General features: G+C 51.5%; 1 protein-coding gene across 2 annotated transcripts in view; it reads left to right on the top strand.

The window, feature by feature from the left end:
- The window catches only part of NEDD4 (NEDD4 E3 ubiquitin protein ligase), a 1,992,497-nt gene that overhangs the window by 217,871 nt on the left and 1,754,389 nt on the right, over window positions 1-20,237 (top strand). For both annotated transcript variants that reach the window (XM_086958341.1, XM_086958342.1), the window contains exon 4: window positions 8,276-8,314. In XM_086958341.1, the coding sequence (XP_086814467.1) occupies window positions 8,276-8,314 (39 nt within the window). The remainder of the gene's footprint in view (window positions 1-8,275; window positions 8,315-20,237) is intronic.

The following is a 20,237-nucleotide window of genomic DNA, read 5'->3' as shown; positions in this document are numbered from 1 at the left end:
GTACCACGAACTGGCCCAACAAGGGGCCGCAAATTGCACTCATTCCTGTTCGTTAAGGCCACTTGCTTCCGTCTCGGCCTCCTGCGCCAGGGCAGCGGGCCCTCCGCCATTCCTTCGGTCTCTTCTGTCGTGGCGGGAGCCATTCGTGTCACCGACTCTTGTCCACCCCTCCAGCCATTCCCAGGCCACCTCAGGTGAGTCAAAAAACCACGGTTTACCATCCCTTTCGACTCGCAATTTGGCTGGGTAAAGCATCGCATATTTGATGTCTCTGCTGCAGAGTTCCTGTTTAACTGCTTGGAAGTTGCGTCTCTGTGCCTGTACCCTTGCCGTAAAGTCCGGGAAAAAGGAAACCTCATAGTTGTCTATCTTCAACGGGGGACCCATTCTGGAGGCCTGCAAAATATTGTCTCTGTCCCGGAAGTTAAAAACTCTAGCAATCAGGGGTCGCAGTGGAGCCCCAGGCCTGGGCGCCCGCCCGACACCCTATGGGATCGCTCAATGGAGAAGTAGGCGGAGATCGCCTTAGGCTTTAGATGTTTCGTGACTAGCTCCTCCACATAGAGGTCCGCGGCAGGTCCTTCCGTTTTTTCCGGAACGCCTAAGATTCGCACGTTGTTCCGGCGGGCCCTCCCTTCATAGTCGTCCAGTTGTTGCGCCATTCGAGTTTCAGACACTTGGCGTTGTAGTTCAGAAGTATCTTCCTGTAATGCCGCAGTCACCACTTTGAGTTTCCTCACCTTTTCATTCATCTGCTTAAAGTCCGCACGGAGCAGGGAAACTTCCGTCGTGACTGAGTCCATTGAAGTACGCATTCCCCCTATGGCCGCCAGGACATGATGTAGCGTACGTTCCTTGGCCGGGGTCTGCGCCATCTTTGTCGGTTCTGGGTGAGGCGCCCTTATCCCCACTTTTGGTCCTGGCGAATTTAGAGAGTTGTGCCTGAGGGTTGCCCCTTGAACCTCTACCCCCTGTCGCCATTTTTCTCGTTGGCATGGGAGTCGTGCCCAGAATGCACACAGCAACGGCAGCCCTGATCCCTCTGCAGCCGCCACTGGGTCCGACAGCTCCCCGGTGGGGTCACAAGCCTCCCCCACAGATCTTCAGTGAGCGTACGCCGAGTTAAGTGCACCTTGGAGTCAGGCCGCACCCACCAGACTCAGTTGCTTAGAAAAGCAGTGGTAATTGCACGTCAGACTGGCCTCACAGACCAAGCCCTTCCGGGTGCGGCAGAGTGAGGAGGCACCCACTGGCAATTATGCCATGAAAAAGCAGGCCAGGAGGACACACGGCACTAGGCCCTGAAGCCGGGGCCTCAATTGGTCTCCCAGTCACGGGCCGGCACCTCAGACCCACCTCTATGTCGGGAGCCGGGGGGGAGGGCAGTCTCTGTCGCTCCTCGTCGCGTCGCTCCCGCACCCAGGAGTCTCAGTCACTGGGGGCACCATCCGGCGGGAGGAGGGACCTCCCCAGGGACAGTCCGAGCTCGTGCTCGGTCAGCACCTCGAGGCCGGCATCTTTTTCAGCTCAGCTCCCGGACCGACCGGGAGCTCGTTCACAGCAGCTAGAGGGGGAGCGGCCCCGATAATATCCCACCGGAGCCTCCGCAATGGCTTCATACATCAATATCGGGCACTACAGCGTGAAAGTGTCCCGATTCATAGGCTGTGTAAGGATGATGGGCCACAGGACGGGCAGAGCTCTCCTAAGCTGCGGCCATTTCCTTCGGCCGCTAGCCACGCCCCACGAGGAATACAGTTTTGACTGTTACACATTGATTTAGACCGAGGAACTTATTGGTTATCAGAACATCATATTGATAAATATATATGGACTTAACTTTGATGACGCTGCCTGATTTTTGGAAGTTGCAGCTAGGATCACTGTGGTTAATCTGCTCAATCCGGCATGCGATGTTAACACTATCTGTTGTCAAGACATAGATAGTACTAGTATATAGGTACACACAGACATAATCAAACCCGAATTGAAATATTAATTGTAATTCATAAACATGAACTGGTGGACTTTTTTGTATTACCTAACATCAAAGTCAGGGATTATTCATTTGACTTTGCAGTGCACTTATTCTCTTCTAGGTTGGATTTCTGCTTGGGAACGAAAGTCATAGTGGGATAGGTTGACTCTATCAGATATCTTCCCTGAATCCTGCCTAGTCCTGCTTAAATTAAGTCTTCCTGCTTGTAGATCTCATTACAATTAATAATAATAATTTGGAGACTACGTCCGGTGGAACTGCTCTATTCTGCTTTCTGTACAGAATTATGCTAGATCAATACATTATTTTTGCAGTAAATCAGAACTCATTAGCAACATTTGTCACCCTGAACTTGATAAACTAAAATCAGAGACCTCAACGCTGGAACGAGAATACAGTATGAGTAACGATGTAGTCACCATGGGCATCTGTTATCCTAAAAGAGTAGAAATCTGATAGACATTTTTAGCCACATATTTCTTACCTTAGAATTATCCCTAGGCATCAGACAGGTTCCTGAAACATTCTAGCAGTACCACTGCACACCAGTAGGTGGCATTATTCTGCTCCTCATCTGCATCATCCGTGCCAAAGTGAGGTATGCGATACCTACATAGGCGCCATCTCAGTGCGCTGATGTTCGTTCTTTACTTTCCACAATTGATAGCACTGATATGTGAAGAGCTACCCCTTTGTCACATTTTGACTGCCTTTTTTCGATGTTTTGAAAAAAATCCTTTCTTTTAGAGTGATTGGGATTCCCCCCAAGAAAGCAGCTGTGATAGAAACCCCACTAGGTCTATTTATAGTCCCTTGAGAAAGACCATAAGCTTCTCAACGCCCGACGTTGGATGACGCCACTATGTTAAAGATCCCGTCGCTTGGAAAGTCCTGGGACCGCTCGCAGAGCCACAGCAGACAGTCGTCATCCTGATCGAAGTTGTAGTCAGGTAAGTCTCACAAGAAAAAGAAATCCAAGAAGTCGAGGAGGTCTTCAACTTGTTCCGTCCATCCAAATCTTCGGCCGAGACGAGGGAGCTTGGGCACTCAGGGACTTGTGCTTCTGCGGTGGCCCAACCAGGGTTGACTCTACGCTTCCCCTATTTTTCCCCGAGTGCCCCCCGCCCCCAACTACCGAAGTTTTATAAGGCCATACACCTCATATTTTGCCAACCCGATCGCTCTGAAGCGCCTTTGGGCCCCTTGGGTACGGAAGGGGCCCCTATTAGAGTCTCACCAGCTTGTATGCTCTCTGCGGCAGTTGGCCATATGGATCCCGTGCTGGACCTAGAGCAGCACCACCACTACGACACAGAGTAGGACTGGCATTGAACAATGCCAGTTCTGGCGCCTTACCTTCCAGGTTGGAGCCTATGGTCTTCAACAGGTTTCGTATAGGTTTCGTATAGGGGAAGAATGGGAGGAGTATGGCGACCCTGATGAATATCGTCATTCATTGGATGATACTGAGGACACCTGGTATGAGGATCTGGCGGTTGGCAGTGGGTTAGACATCTTTCCTGACACTGGCTTGGTCTTTCCTCCTGTGGCTATGTAGGAGGGTGCAAAAGGCGCACAATTGGTGGACGGAATGCAGAACAAATCAAAACATTCACCCCCAGTCAAGAGATCTGGGTTAAATCCATCATTCCTTTGCTCACCATGCCAACCCAGTTTAGACCTGGCCATATGCAAATCAGTCTTGACCCTGTGCCTCATGGGAACAGTCCAGCCCGAACTGCCAAGCCAGGTCCTCCCTGTTCCGGAACCAAGCATCCTAGGACCGGTTTCGGGGTTCACCCCTCTTCAGCCAGGATAGCTTGATTCCAGTGGCACTGTGAGCCCGTGACCCACATCTGGGCATACCCGGCGCCCTTACGGCGAGAAAGCAAAAGACACACAATAGATGGACGGATTGCAGAACAAATCAAAACATTCCCCCCCCACCCAGTCAAGAGATCTGGGTTAAAACCATCATTCTTTTGCTCACCATGCCACCCCAGTTTTGGCACTCCTGAATACAGATGACAAAATATTTGCTAAGTTGCTGGCGGAACGCCTGGCGCCGGTGGTCCCCGAATTGATCCATACCGACTAAAATGAATTTGTACCCAAACGCAGTACGTCATTGAACTTGCGGAGGTTCTTCCGGGTGCTGGCAGACAGTGGGAGGGAGTGGCCTAGATCGGGGTGCTTGGTGTTAGACATCGAGAAAGCTTTCAACTGCTTAGAGTGGAACTATCTTGTGGCGGTGCTGTTGCGTTATGGGTTGGGAATTTCTACAAATGGTGGTCCTGCTATACAAAAACCCCACAGTTCGGGTGCGGCTAGGGCCATACATCTCCGACGCCATCCCGATACGCAGGGGAACCAGGAAGGGATGCCTGCTGTCGCCCCTCCTATTGGCGTTGGCAATTGAGCCTCTGGGGGCGGCTCTGCGAGCAACGCTGGGAGATGGAATACCCCTAGGGGATGCAACGCACATGTAGGAGCTATTCCAGCTCACCTAGAGCACGTCTTGCGTGATTTCGCTGTCCTCTCTGGACTTCGGGTGAACGCCAATAAATCCTGTCTTTATGCGTTTGGGGGGGGGGGGGACACCCAAGACCCAGGCTATCTACTGGCCACTACACGGGTGCAGTGGAAGGGTGATATTTTTCGCTGTCTTGGAATCCAGATATAGCGCCAACCGGCTGACCTCTTCGATGGCAATCTGGGCCGTGCCGTGACAACCATTAAGTCACAAATTAATTTCTGGAAGACGATCCCACTAAGTCACAGGCAGAGTGGCGATATCTAAGATAGTGATTCTTCTGCGTCTCCTGAATTACTTTGCTAACCTACCACTGTATGTCCCGGCGGCCTTCTTAACAAACTTGCTACATTCCTTAGAGACTTCCTCTGGGGTAATGCGCGTCATAGGATAGCGCTGGCAAAGTTATACTTGACCATGGGCCAGGGTGGCTTAGCTGCACCCTGCCTCAAACACTACTATTTGGCAGCACAACTGCAGTGGATTGCCTGTTGGCTCGTGGACAGAGGTAGGGATGACACATCACCCCCCTTTCTTTGGACTGCATCACTAGGCTTTTTCACCCGGTCGCTAAAATGCCAAAACCGGCTCCCTTCCGCCGCTGCCTATACATCACCAAAGGACTAGTTTCCTACGCACCTGCCATACGACTAGTGGGCTCCCCCAGCTGGCCTGGGGTGCTCACAACTCTGGAGCTCATGAAGTGGCATGAAGCTGACATACAGACCCTGGGAGAATTGTATTGGGATGGCACGTTTTTTCCCTAACTGAAGAACTAGGGCTCCCGCCGGGACAATTTTTAAGGCACCGTTCCTTGATCACTACACTAGCTTCTAGCTGGGGGGACATGAACGAAGAGCCGAGTCGGCATCTCACCATACAGTACCTTCACATCATGGGACGCAGCCGACACCTGATCCGATGGTTTGCGTCATCCCTACGCACGCATGCAGCGATAAAATTAGATTCCCACCAAGGTAGGTTGGAGGAGGACTTAGGCCGGTAGCTGGAGGACAGGGAGTGGGACAGGATATTAAAGATCCCCAAACGCATTCCCAGAAACATGCGTTTCCGTCAAATTTAATTATTCATAGTTCACAGGGCATACCTCACACCCGAAAAGATCAATGGGTAATTTCACCGATTGGACGCGGCCTGTCCTCGCTGTGCGGAGGTGGAGGCTGGAGTAGTGCACATACTATGGGGCTGCCACACACTACATACCTATTGGCGGGCTATCGGTGAGGCGCTGCGCGCGTGCCCGGGCCGCAACATATCCTTTAAATGGCCCACTTACTAATTTCGTTGGATCCTGACCACAAAAGTCACTTCTTGCTTCATTGACCTTGGGCTGATAGTTGCCAAACAACTCTTAACGAAGAGATGGAAGGTGCAATCCCCACCACACATCAGGGCATGGAGGTATTCACTCCTAGCGTGGGCCAAAGCCGAGGGAATTGCCATCATACAGGGGGAAACGCTAGGTCTGCGTGAGACACCTATAGCACTGCAATGGGAGGGTCTGCTCCAAGTTCTCATGCACATGGAGGGGGACAGCCTACAGCAGCGGCCGGACGACAAGTGGGACACTACCACACTCTGAGATGGGCGACATGTCAAGTGCACCCTCACCCCACCACGCAGGCACATTTACACCGACCATCAATTGGGAAGGACGCAACTGTGTGCGGATGGTGGCGTTGCAGTTCTGTAGAGAGCTGTGGGATGGGACGCAAGGGACGGGAGGGGACGGGGGACAGTAGAAAAGGGGCGGGGAGGTAGAGGGGACTAAGTGAAGAGCGTACAATAAGAAGTCGGAATCAGCTGCTATAGTTTAGTTGGTTTTTGAGTTACTGTTTGTTTTCTCTATAACATCTGTGCCCTCACATGAGATGTATGACCTGTAACCCTTTCTTTGTACATGGTGCCACCAGAATCGCATTAAGAATGCATAGCAGACTATATCTTCGCTGAGACGACCCATCTGCTGAGGTTAAATATGAAATTGTGTTTATACTGTCACCAGGATATATGGTGGGCATTCTAAACTCATGCGTGAGGTCAGAGCGATACTGTTAGAAGATTCTAAATGTGACTGTAATGATATGATGGATATTGTCTTTCATGCACATGTAAACTCTTTGAAAAATAATAAAAACAGATTTAAAAGAAAAAATCAGGGCTGGACTGTTCCCAAGAAGAAAAGGGTCAATACTGATTTGCATATGGCTGGGTCTGAACTGGAGTGGCGAAGTGAGCTAAAAACAAACAGATCTGTGACAGGGGGTTAGTGTCTGAAAAGTTTGAGCGTTCAATCCATCTTCTCATTGTGTTTGCTTAAATCTTAGCAGGCAAAACAGTTTTTAGTTAACGGTTCAAATTTCAATCTCTGCCTTCCTAATGTACCCTGATATTGTCCAATGTCCTAAACCTCAGCATTATGTTTAAATGTTAGCTGTAATTCGTCAAATGGACTCGCATTTTGTTTCTGTCACAGACAAATGTGGCTTATTGTCCCATATTTCTCTGAGAATTGCTGCCATGCCACCCATATGGCACTGTTTGGATGATGCTGGGAAGGACGCATGCAAGTTTCAGAGGGATCTGGAGATCATCCCTGAGTGGATGACTGCCAACTGTCTCCAGCTCAATGCCAACAAGTTAAAGGTACTGCTGGTCGGGAGAGACACCGAGCTGTGGAGTGAGCGTTGGTGGCCTGCCAAGCTGGGCTGTGCACCCGTCCCCAAACAGGTGGTAAAAAATCTGGGTGTGTGGGTAGATTCCGCCCTTAGCTTTCAGACACAAACAAAGAAAGTAGAAGGAGCATGCTTTGGCATTATACGGGGGCTCAAACTGGTGCTAGGGTTTTTCGACCCGTCTATGATGCAGGTGATTGCCCAGGCTTCCAATCTGTCTAGATTGGATTATGCCAATTCGCTCTATTTGGGAGCCAACAAGACAGAAATTACAAGACTGCAAAGGGTCCGGAACCCTGCGGCTAGAACCCCACTGGGTCTGCCCAGGACATGCCATACTTCCAGTGCTATCCATCGACTACATTGGTTGCCTGTGGCTAAACGCATAGAGTTCCGGGATAGCTTTGCGCTATATAAAACCACATAACATATGGACTTGATTATTGCAACGATTTCTATCTTAGGTATCGCCTACTTTTATTTGTATTTATTTGTAAAGTTTTATATAGCGCAAACTTGATCCCGAAGGATATCAGAGCGCTTACTTTAATCCGGCACCTTCCATTTATTCTAAACTAAGCTGACCGCATTGGTCACCGCTGCTGGAACTCTTTACCTTTTAATCCTCGAACCATTTTTTCTCATTTTGGATACAGGAAATACCTGAAAACTTTGTTATTTAACCAACATTTTCTTTGATGTGTCAATCTTCTGATTGTGCTTCTGACTAGGTTACAGCTCCAAGAGATCCAATGGATGGTATTGTGCTTTATAAAATTTCTCTAACATCTCATGAACAACAAATTTCAGTTGCTGCCCTAAAATTTAATCCAACCAAGGTAAGTGTTCTTTCAGGATAGATCAATAATGCTAGCTAATGAGACAAAGTGAACAAATAGGACATTCGTATTGGAGATCGGTAAAAGTGATGGCGGTGAGGTTTTCTGTATGTTTTCTATATAAACACACTGAGTTTTATATTTTAATATTGTGTATTCATAATTCAGCTAGCTTATTGAAGTCTTACAGTTTTTTTTTATTTGATAGACTTTGAATCCGAAGTGGAATGAAGAGATCCTCTTTAGAGTGAGTACTTTTTTGTGTACAATATTGTCAAGTAGTATTTCTTCAATTAACTTTATTCACCATGATGTAGCATGTTTATGGTAAAACACTGTCATGAGAGTTGCTAGTTTACTTTCCTTTCTTATCTAAAATAATATTGCATGCGCTGGAAGAGGACAAAAACGTGTGTATTCACACTTTTCAAGTATCATGAACAAAGGGGTCTCAGTATATCACTTGTCTGGGCAGCCATGTTCCTAAAATACAGCAAACGTGTTTCACATTTAGGGAGCCATTATGATGTCCGCCCGACATCTTTCCCCGTCCGTCCTTCAATTACTGACTGCCATATTACAATGGCGGGGGTTATAGCGGCGGACCGAAAGACCGTCCGCCGCTTTACCGCAGGCAGGCAATAGTTACGATTGCCTGCCGTGCAGTCCTGGCCCATAATATGGTGTGGTGCCTAGCAGGCACCGCCCGCCAACACCCTGGGGGCCAGTTGCGGGCCCCTGTGGTGTTGGTGGAGTTTTGGGGTGCACTTGGGGGGTACCCCCCTACATTGACATGCACAAGGTGGCTGGCACTGCTCGGTGCCTGTCACATTGTGCAAATCAACATGACACTCTTACATTGCGGCATGTGCTCGCCCGCCGCAATGCAAAAGAAGCGGGATGCGACTGCCAGTATGGCAGTCGCATCCTGATTGCCCACGCGGGACGGCAGCACTTCTGGCACTCGGTCCCGTTTTCGGTAACGGTCTGCCCACCATCGTAATGGGGCCCTTAATATCTATTTCTAATTAGCTACCATTCTCATCACATTCTGAAGATTTTCTAATAGATGTTTTTTCACTAAATTTAAAACTGCTCTGTAGGTAAGATGTTAAAAAAAAGGGTCAACCCAAAGAGTCACTGGGACCTGGGTAATAACGTGTTATAGAAAGGGGGGTCCCAGAACAGAGGATTGAATTAAACAATTTTCATTAAGAACACTCTATGTAGTACGTTTTGAGAACACAATGTTGTTAATTCGCATCGTGTTCGAAAGCACATCAGTGCATATGTTCATTTTGAAATACTGTACATGAATCATAGTATTCAGTGCCCATATAGGAGGGAGGGGGAAGGGTGTGTGGTGATTGGGATAAGTGCAGTTTAGGGATGTGACCGGTCAATCGTACATTTCTTATGTAAAACAATAAACAGTGGCTTCACAGGGGAGCCATACATGAATACATCTAGTTTCTCATTTGTACAATGCCATCCGGTCATACACAGTGTTATTAATCACACTTATATCAGGCGGCGGTGGGGTTTGGTCTACGTTTCGACCCTGGGATGGTAGGGCTACTGTCCCTTACATAGCGGGTCTTCTTCAGGACGAGGGAAAAGGGGTGGGCATAGTTCATGCGCGCATGGCGCGAGCATAGCGTTGCCTCACGTGGGGAATTTGGGTTTGGCGGGGATCGGACCTCGTCTCTATTGCGGCTTCAGGCTAAATCAGGAAAGCGGTCGAATGTACCGCAAATGCTGGTCTCGGATTTCTCTCGTCAGTGTCCCTGACTGCCGGTGTGGTGATGATATTGGTGGTGGTATTAATGGTGGTATTGGTGGTGGTGGTCCTCGTGGTATTGGGGATGGTATTGGTGGTGGTGTTGATCCTGGTGGTATTGTGTTAGTGTTGGTGCTGGTAGTGGTAAAGGTATTGGTAGTGGTGGCATTGGTGGGGTTGGTGGTATTGATATTGGTGGTAGTGGTATTTGTGGTGGTGGTAATGTTGGGGGTGGTATTGGTGGTGGTGTTGGTGGTATTAGTGGTTGTATTGGCGGTGGTATTGATGGTGGTATTGATGGTGGTATTGATGGTGGTATTGGCGGTGGTGGTGGTGGTAATGGTGGAGGTATTGATGGTGGTGGTATTGGTGGGTGTGTAGTTGTTAATAAAACAAGCTTTTAAAAACAACCTGTCAGGTGGCTTACAGAGGACATGTAACACAGATGTGCTGTTGTCAGCTTCAGCCCATTAGCACAGGATTATGTGCTACCTGGAATTCACATGACTTAATTTGCTAATCATTTCTATATCCGACGGAGCCGCGTGGGCGTTGTCACCCGAACCCCCGGCCGCGTCGCGCGGGCGTCGGGGGGAGTCGGAAGAGCGATGACGTCTCTTCGACTTCTTGTGCTTACCTGACGACTTTCAGCCCGAAGACCGATGGTGACTCCCGGAGCTATGATGGCTCCGACCCCGCGACCGGTCCCTCGACCTCTGTCCGGACCTCTCGTGGCGCGGGCCCACTGTCGGACCTCGAGCCACCTGCGGGACCGCTCCCCACTAGCTTTCTACGTCAGGGCTCGGCAGTCGGGGCAGGCCTTGTAGTCGTGGTCGAAGCCGAGACAGTGAAGGCACCGGCGGTGAGGGTCGGTAACCGACATCAGTCGGTCGCAGTCCTCACAGGGTTTAAATCCAGGCATCCATACCGGCACCGTTCGGAGTCGAAAGACTCTGAAAAATTATCAAAAAGGATCGAAAAAGTTAGTCAAAAATTGACAATGGGTACCACTTTATCTGGATCTGCGCTGCTGGCGTGGAAAAAAGAAGAACTGACGTCAGCTCGCGGAGGCGGCGTCTTAAGTACTCCGACGTCGGGGGCGTGGCTAGCCGAGCAGCGAGATGGCCGCTCTCTGAGTGAGCTCCGCCGGCTACGTTGATTAATCCTGTGTTTATCCTACTCCTGGTGCCTGCGGACCCTAGATATCCCCGGGGTCGACGTCAACCACCCAGGTGCTCCTTCGGCTTCAGTTTGGGGCGCATAGCCAACGATCCTGAGGAGCGGCGGCAGTCCAGACGTTTGCCGACCTGCGCGCCCGCTCTGCTCCTCGCCGGAAGTGCCGGTCTCTGGGCATTGCGGAGCACCGCGAACCGCGACTTCGGAGGCCTCTGGGGACCCGACGTACTGCAACGTGGGACATCGCCTGCAGAGGGGCTGCTGCCGTATAGGATACCGGTGAGTCCCGGTTGCGCCTGTGTAGAGATCTGGCTGCTGTGGTCCTGTGCATTGCGGAAGAAGACCAACGCTCCTTCTCTAGCTGAGACTCCAGCCGGGGCGCCGCACAGAGCTCGGACATACACCCGGAGCAGTGGTGAGCTGTAGGAGGCCCCGGGGCTCGGCTGGGAGGTGGTGTCTACAATTGTAAAAATACCATGCGGGTTGGGAACGGTGCAAAGCGGGACTGTGGCGAGGCGGGGACCGATCGGAAATCCACCCGCCGCGCCATTACACCGAGACATATCGGCTGCCGCCCGTTGTGGAAAACGGAGCGCCACTTGAACATTTATGCACCTTGCTGACCGGATCCCCGGGGTTTCAATTAAACCTCCGATGCTACAGACTTATTGGCCGACACGCGGTCTCGCTGCTGGGATTCCGGCGCCCGCCATTTTGAGACTTGGTGCTGCCCCGATTTTGCGCGCGGCAGCTTAACAGTAACACTGGGCAGCTTCGCCATTTGTGCTCAATACTTGGCCGGTGCATCGATATCCCTCGGATAAGTCCGGCGCACCTTGACACCACACGGGCCATTGCACGAAAAAACTGCTGAGAGAGACGCAAAGAGGCGCTGCTCCTTCGCGACGCTAGCGGAAACCTCCAGACTTCAGGGATGGGGAAAAACGAGGCCAGGCAGCCCAAAATCAGCTTTGATAACAAGAGGCCCGCGAAAAACCAAGCGACAGAGATGGAGGGCGGCGAATCGTCGTCGCATGGAACACCACCGGACATAGACTTTGGGGCTCTTATTATGGAGGTGAGGTCCAGCTTAAAGAGTATTGACGCTAAACTTGATACCATGGCCTCGCAGCTAGAATCTGTGAAAACTAAAGTGGACGCCCACGAAACCAGACTGGACTGCCTAGAAAATAGACAGACTGAATGCTGCGAATTCCAGCAACAGGCCAAGCAACATATCACATCCCTGGAGCGGGAAATAGATAACCTACGCGCCAAGTCAGACGATTTGGAAGCACGTTCCAGGAGGTCCAATATCCGCATTACGGGTATTCCGGAGACAACAAACATTGGCAAGATGGAGACGTTTGTGTCAGACCTCCTACATGAACTATTCGACCCGAATCTGTCCCCAGTCTTCACAGTCGAAAGAGCGCACAGATCACTTGGGAAAAAACCTCCGCCGTGTGCCACACCTCGCCCCATCCTAGCTAAATTGCTCAATTACCAGGATAGGGACCTCATCCTGCGATTGGCGAGAGAGAAGGGTAAGATCACGCATCAAGGGAATAACATCTCCTTCTACCCGGACTTCACCCCCCTAGTGCAAGCAGCCCGTAAAGAATTTCTGCCGGCAAAGAAAGTGCTGCTGCAGGCTGGTGTGCCATACTCTCTACTATACCCGGCGAAATTGAAGGTACAGCATGACAACACTTCGCACTTCTTCACTGACGCTAAATCTGCGCTCAAGTTCGCTAAACATATCTGTGCTGGGGCCAGAAGAAAATCGCCACGACTGGAGGATGCTTCGGAACACCTTAGTGACAATGACTGAAGGGGCTACTGCTGTGAATCTGTGCAACTGCACCTTCGCCCCCTTCGAGTCTCGAATGGACGTCTGAGTTCTCCTTGGGCACACGGCTGTTGCATCTGAACTGAGTAAGTGGGGGGTAAGTCGCTGATGAGCCCTCAGGCGCCAGGCTGAAGCTACTGACTCCATGCTCTCTTTGTGACTATGGTTAAATACGGGTTTCGTGGACCCTGGGATGGGGGCACCGTTAGGGCCCAGGAGATTTAACATTTGTATGTAGCCACCCCGTCCATATGGGGGTGTACGCTGGGCGCACCACGCCTCATGGGGTGCTTCCCAGTGTTACTGATGTTGGGGTTTTTGCACGCCTTGCGTGCCTGCTTTTGGGATATGTCACGACCTGATTGGGGGGTTGCTGAGGGTGGAGGGTGGTGGGGGTGTTTATGAAGTTGCAAGTTCTAGTTCTAATCTGGTGCAATGTACTGCTACAACGGACTACCTGTTTGCGCATTGTGTTGATAGTCATGATGTATAGGCGACCTTATTGCTTGGGGGGATGGGGACAATTGGGGATGGATCTGACTCTACAACACCTACTCGATGGGGGGGATTAAGCTTTGGACTTGGAACATTAGAGGCCTTGGAGATTACAAGAAAGCCCGCTTGATGCATGGTATACTGTCCAGGCATAATGTAGACATTTGCTTCTTGCAAGAAACTCATCTTAACACGACCCCTTCACCCAGATTGAAGAATTCCCGATGGGCACATGTATACTCTGCCATTTATTCCAACTATGCGAGAGGTGTAGCTATACTCATACGCAGAGGGCTGGATTGGCGGGAACACTCTCACGTGCAAGATGTGGAGGGGAGATATGTTTTACTACATGGTTCCTTGCAGGGGCGGCCTATTGTGCTAGCTGCCGTCTATGGTCCAAATGTGGACGATCCAGACTTCTTCAGGGGTGTTTGGGCGGAAATTGCGTTGCTAGACTGCCAGTCGGTCGTGTTGGGAGGTGATTTCAATATTGTACTAAATGATGACATGGATCGAAGGGGTGTGAGCAGACCACCGCATGCTAGAGCACGTCAAGCAGTCTTGGATGTAATGAGTGAGGGTATGCTTTCTGATGTGTGGAGAGCTAGACATCCGGATGTCAAAGTGGGGACCTGCTATACTTGCCACAAAGCTGCTTGGTCCAGATTAGACTTCTGGCTGGTGTCTCCTGAGGTTGCAACGTGGGTGTCGAATGTTGATATCCTAGCTAGATCACTGTCGGATCACGCCCCATGCATGTTGGAGTTGCGCCCCCCAGACACTGTTCACAGGGCGTTCACATGGCGCCTTCCACCACACGCGCTCACGGACCCAGTATTTGTAGAGGAGATTAGAGAAGACATCATTAAATATTTTGCCGAAAATGCTGGGTCAGTCTCATCTGAGGCCATCGAATGGGACGCCTTTAAGGCTGTGATCAGAGGCCAGTGCATAGCACGGAAGGCGGGAGTCCTACGCGCCATCAGAGACACGTTAGCTAAACTGGAGGGAGAACTGAGAGAACTAGATACTGCTTTTAGCGCTGACCCGTCGTTAGAGATTGCTGGGACTCTGAAAACCAAGCTGCTAGCCTTTAATGAGGAAGCGGAGCGGGAAGTGCGATTCCTGGGGAAACAGGCAGAGGCACGCAGGTATGGGGAGGGAGACAGGCCGAGCAGGACCCTTGCTAGGTTGATAGCTCCTCGCACACAGTCCAACTACATCCACACCATATATGACAGGGCCGGGAACCTAGCAGTAGGTCAGGAGGCAGTGTTAGGCGCCTTCGCGGATTTCTATGCATCCCTCTACACCTCCAAGCAGCCCACGACACCGACCTCCTTGCAAGACTTTCTTGACTCCATTGCCCTCGTATGGTTTAACAACAACCACAGACAATACATGGACCTTACTGTAACTGTCCAAGATATCGCTCAGGTGATTAAAAGCATGCCGGCCAACAAAGCCCCTGGCCCTGATGGCCTGACAACATCCTTCTATAAAACTTATGTTGATGAACTGGCGCCGAAACTACACTCTGTGTTTGTCGAGGCCCTTGAATTGAATTCCCTACCAGACTCCATGCGGGAGGCCTTAATAATCACACTCCTAAAACCTTATAAGGATGAGCTGCGCCTGGATTCCTATAGGCCCCTTTCTCTGATAAACGTGGATGCTAAAATTTACGCAAAGGTAATTGCAGATAGATTACAGCCAATGTTACCTATGATTGCACTCCCTGACCAGTCAGGGTTTATCCCTGGCCGCGCAACATCACATAACCTCAGAACCATTTTCTCTGTCCTCCACTACTTGCACCCATCTGTACAGGCGGCGGTGTTCCTGGACGCCACCAAAGCCTTTGACTCCTTAGAGTGGCCTTATCTGTTTAAGGTTTTGGAACGGATGGGCTTCAGTCAAAACTTCATGACCTTGATCAAACTACTGTACACGGAACCTAGAGCTAGGGTGAGTGTGAATGGACTCGTATCCAAGCCCTTCAGTATCTCCAGGGGGACCAGACAAGGGTGTCCTCTGTCCCCTCTCCTTTTTGCCATTGCAATGGAGCCGCTTGCGGCTCGGATAAGGCAGCACCACACTGCAAGGGGCATCGGATTCAGCTCTCGGAGCTTACTAATCTCGTTATACGCGGATGATGTCACCTTATACATCATCAATCCCAAAGACAACATGAATCCGCTACTCCGAGAATTCGTGAGGTTTGAAGGCCTGGCGGGAGTGTCCATCAACTGGTCTAAGTCTGTTACCTTCCCCTTGACGGAAGAGACCGGTCGCCCGGCTCCGGACTACCCTTTGAGGTGGGAGACGGACGCTGTCAAATATTTGGGAGTCTGGGTCAGCCGGGATGTGCAAGAGCTGTGGTCACTCAACTTCGGGAGGTCGGTGGACTGGCTGGAAGGGAAGATCGAGGTTTGGAACAAACTACCTCTATCCCTGGTTGCAAGGATAGCCTTAGCGAAAATGGTGGTTCTCCCCAAATTCTTGTATTTGTTTGTGAACGTGCCGCTGCCAATGACAGCACACTTTCACGCTCGTGTTCGCTCGCTGTTGCTGAAATTGGTGTGGGCTGGTGGGCAGGCGAGAGTTTCCTGGGACCTGCTCACACTACCGCTCCGGCAAGGGGGCCTTGGGGCTCCTGATTTGAAGCTTTACTCCCTCTGGGCACAAGCGCAATTTCTACATTTCTGGGCCTTCCCTACTCCCTATCAACCGCATGTGGCGGTGGAACTGGCCGTGGTCGCCCCATTGCCGCTGCGTGTGGCACTATACGGGAGGGTTTCATGCCCGTCGCGGGAGGTGGATACCGTGGAGATGATTCGCTGGGCCTGGCGCGAACTTCAGAAAAGAGCGGGACTCTCCTTGCTTTATGCACCGGCCATCCCCCTACGGGGAAACCCGATGCTGCCTTGTTTGACCGCCAGGGGGGACGTCCTCGTGATCCGAGGGAAAAGACTACACACCTTTGCTGATATATATCCTGACGGTACCTTTGTCGAGATGGGCGCGAGCGAGGATGTCCAACCTGACTCTTTCGCGGACGCGTTGTTGTACCATTCCCTTCGGGAATCCTGCAAAAAGATAGGACCCCAATTCCCGGAGGAGCCATGCACCCTGGACGCCCTCCAAAATTTGCTTTCACAGCCTTCCCCCAAAAAGCTGGTATCGAGACTGTATAACTGCATGCAGGAGCAGGCCCCGCTAACAGTGGCCACGGCCAAACAGGCTTGGGCTGCGGACCTGGTAGACCCGTTAACAGATGACACATGGGAGTACTGCTGTAAGCAACTCACGGCACTGTCTCCAAACTATCGGCTGCGGCTCATCCACTTCAAATTCCTGCACCGATATTATCGTACGCCGACACTGTTACACCGCATGGGCATCCGCGCGGATGCCTCCTGCTGGAAATGTGGAGGGGAAGATGCGTCCTTTATCCACGTAGCATGGAGCTGCCCCAAGCTGGATGCATACTGGTCGGAGGTCTTTACAGCCATTAATCAAATCACACATAGAAATGATACACCGACACCACTCCTGGGATTGCTAGGCTATGTTAAGGATACTGAACCCTGCGACAGGAAACTACATGCACTACTCCTTCTCTATGCCAAAAGACAGGTCGCACTGCATTGGGGCAGAAGGGCTCTCCCCTCATTCACGGGGTGGATTAGGGATGTAACATATGGCCATGCACAACTGACGCACTACTGGGAGACCATGCCCACCGCTTCTAGACCTACTGATATCTGGGACCCATTCATACAGTGGGCTAGAGAACGTGCGGGCTCGGACACCTCGGGGGGGTCACCTGATACAGGTGTTTCGGATGATATGGGCTGACTGTGTTCATTACGTGGTTGAGTGCTTGCTGCTCAGTGTACCTGCGCTAGTGTGGACCTGCCCTGCCCTGTCACACGTTCCGAGCCTGCGGCCCCACTGATCCTGTGTATGCCGCTGGCCCTGTCCCCGCTGACCCTCCTGCGACCTCAAACCTCGGTGGATGGCCCCACTCAACATCCTCCCCCCCCTCCCCCCTCGACCCACCCCTCCCCCCCCCCCCCACCCCCCCTTCGCCTACACGTGAAAAGTGTGGAAGTCGCCACACCCCCACCCTCACCATGGCTCGTCCTTTGCTCATGACGATCCAGCGCAGGTCCGCGCAGCCCAATGGATGGATGATATGTCGTGTAGCTGTTTCTATGTACTTGCACCGAAGCTTGCTGTTTTCGTTTTCTGTTTGTTGGCGGGATACGTTGGGAGAAAACAGTGCTGTTAGACGTATCCTTTCAACACGCCGCTGCAGCAGGTTGTTGACCGCTGCTCGTTCCGAGGCGGCCTAGTTGCTTTCTGATCCATCTGCGTGTCTACGACACTGAGAGAAAAGTAAGACCATTTACGCGCTGAAGTTGCACTGCTCACATCCAAGTTATTACTGTATTATATATCTCTCTGGGAGTACTAGACCCGGCCGGATCAAGGCCCCCGAACTGTTTTACTGAACCTTGTGCATTGTATACCTGATAGCGGCCTGCCTCCGGGTTGTTGGCGTGACGCAGTGTAAATCTTCTGTCTCTTTATTGCAAAATACATGTCTTACACCAAAAAAAAAAAAAAAAAAAAAAAAAAAGTACTCCGACGTCATCACGGCGCCCACGACCGTCCCCCATAATTTCGGGTGCGCCTGGACAGGTTCCTTTGCTCCGTGCCGATTCTTCCTAAGATTGTCTCCACGGACTATATGGGCAGGATCATCTCGGACCATGATGCCCATATCCTGCGACTCAACTGGCGCACCCCGCACCCACCCGTCCCCACCTGGCGCCTGCCCCGGGAGTGTCTGACTGACCAGGTCTTTAAACATGAGCACACAAAGAGTATACAGGACTTCTTCACACTCAATGCAGGCACGGCTTCATCGGTATTGGTGGAGTGGGATGCATTCAAGGTGGTGGCACGCGGAGAATGTATCAAACAAATCACCGGGGTTCGACGCACATTAGAGCAGGCACTTATAAAGGCGGAACAGCACCTTGCCACAGTCACTAAGCGGGACGACCTTTCCGAGGAACATGCTGCGCTCACGGCCGAGGCAAAAACGGCCTACCAGGCGGCTTGCGCCGACCTTCGGAAATATAATTTCAGGGTTTATTCCTCCCGGGTGCATAAAGATAGAGATAAAACAGGCGCGATGCTTGCCTGGTTAGCGCGGCAAGACACCGATACCAAGCCAATTACCAACATCATCAATCCTGGTGGCACCCTAGTGCGCTCCCTGAGCGAGATCCTCTTAGCGTTCCAACACTATTATGTGGCGTTATATGGCACCCCGATTCCGCACTCACATTCATCAGTGGATCATTTCCTTGATCCGCTACCGTTGCCCACGATCACAGATGCTGACAAACTTGCGTTGGACTCCAAGATAATGCCTGCGGATGTCACCCAGACGATACGCGCCCTGTCCCGTAACAAGGCCCCAGGCCTTGACGGACTCCCGCTGGAGTACTACACGGCATTCTCTCCTCTCTTAGTCCCGCAGTTAACTCAAATGTTTGCGACGGCCCTTGAGCAAGGGGTGTTACCCCAATCCCTACGGGAATCTGTAATTGTGACTTTTCTGAAACCGCATCGGGACCCACACCTCATGGCGTCATATCGTCCCATCACGCTTTTGTCCGCCGACTGCAAAATCCTGGGGTAGATCTTAGCCGATAAATATATTCAAATAATACGCCATTTAGTCCACCCGGATCAACGCAGGTTTGTCCCCGGCAGGAACACCTCTCAGAATATCCGCCGCGTCTTCCATGTGCAGGATCAGGTGAAAGACATATACCCGCGTTCTGCCTGTCTCATCCTAGACCTTGAGAAGGCTTTTGACACCCTCACCTGGCAATACTTCTTTTCTGTCTTACACCGCCTTAACATTGGCCCCGTTCTCATAGCATACACGCGACTATTATGTATAGATCTAACTACACGGGTCCGGATAGGGAGACATCTCTACGGCCTTTGAGGTCCGAAGGGGTACGAGGCAGGGCTGCCCCTTTCGCCTCTCCTCTTCGCCCCCACGGTCGAACCATTGGCCATTAGATTGCGCCAGGAGGGCATACATTGTGGCATCTCACTCGCGGGCGTTACTCATAGCGTCTCCATGTACGCTGATGACCTCTTAATCTATGTATGGGACATCTCGGATGACCTGACCCCCATATGGACGACGCTCACGGAATTCGCGGACGCCTCCGGCCTCCAGGTATACTGGGACGGTGTACCCATTCCACCCAGACTTACCCCCTCGCGATATCTGGATGGGGACACAGAGGGTATCCTGAACTACAGAAGCCCCCGATACCTCGGGATCCGACTTTACCATTCTCCTGCCGACCTCTTTGAGGGCAACCATTGCAGAGCACTTGCTAGCATCCGGTCGGCGATCGGTTTTTTGGACCAAACTCCCACTCGCCCCGATTGGCCGAGTGGCCTTGGATAAAATGATAATGCTCCCCTGACTCCTGTATCACTTTACAAACCTGCCGGTGATCCCATCCAAGACTTTCTTTCGCGACCTCAACTCTCTTCTTGGTACACTCATCTGGGATCAGGCAGGCACAGAATAGCGCTGAAGACCCTCCAACTACCTATTATCCAGGGGGGCCTCAGAGCCCCGTCCTTCGAGTCTTACTTCCTGGCGGCACAACTTCAATGGTTGTCTTACTGGACGGTGGGTCGGCACGCACATGAAACATGTACCCCAACAGATGGGATTCCCACACCGGAGCTTACCCGCCTCCTCCTCCCGGGCACCAAACCGCGACGTACATATCCCCTACAGGTGGGGGC

Source organism: Lissotriton vulgaris, chromosome 2_1, assembly GCF_964263255.1.
Source record: "Lissotriton vulgaris chromosome 2_1, aLisVul1.2, whole genome shotgun sequence".
NCBI classification, from domain to species: domain Eukaryota; kingdom Metazoa; phylum Chordata; class Amphibia; order Caudata; family Salamandridae; genus Lissotriton; species Lissotriton vulgaris.
The sequence above is the reverse complement of the archived record's forward strand: the minus strand, read 5'-3'. Positions and strand labels throughout refer to the sequence as shown.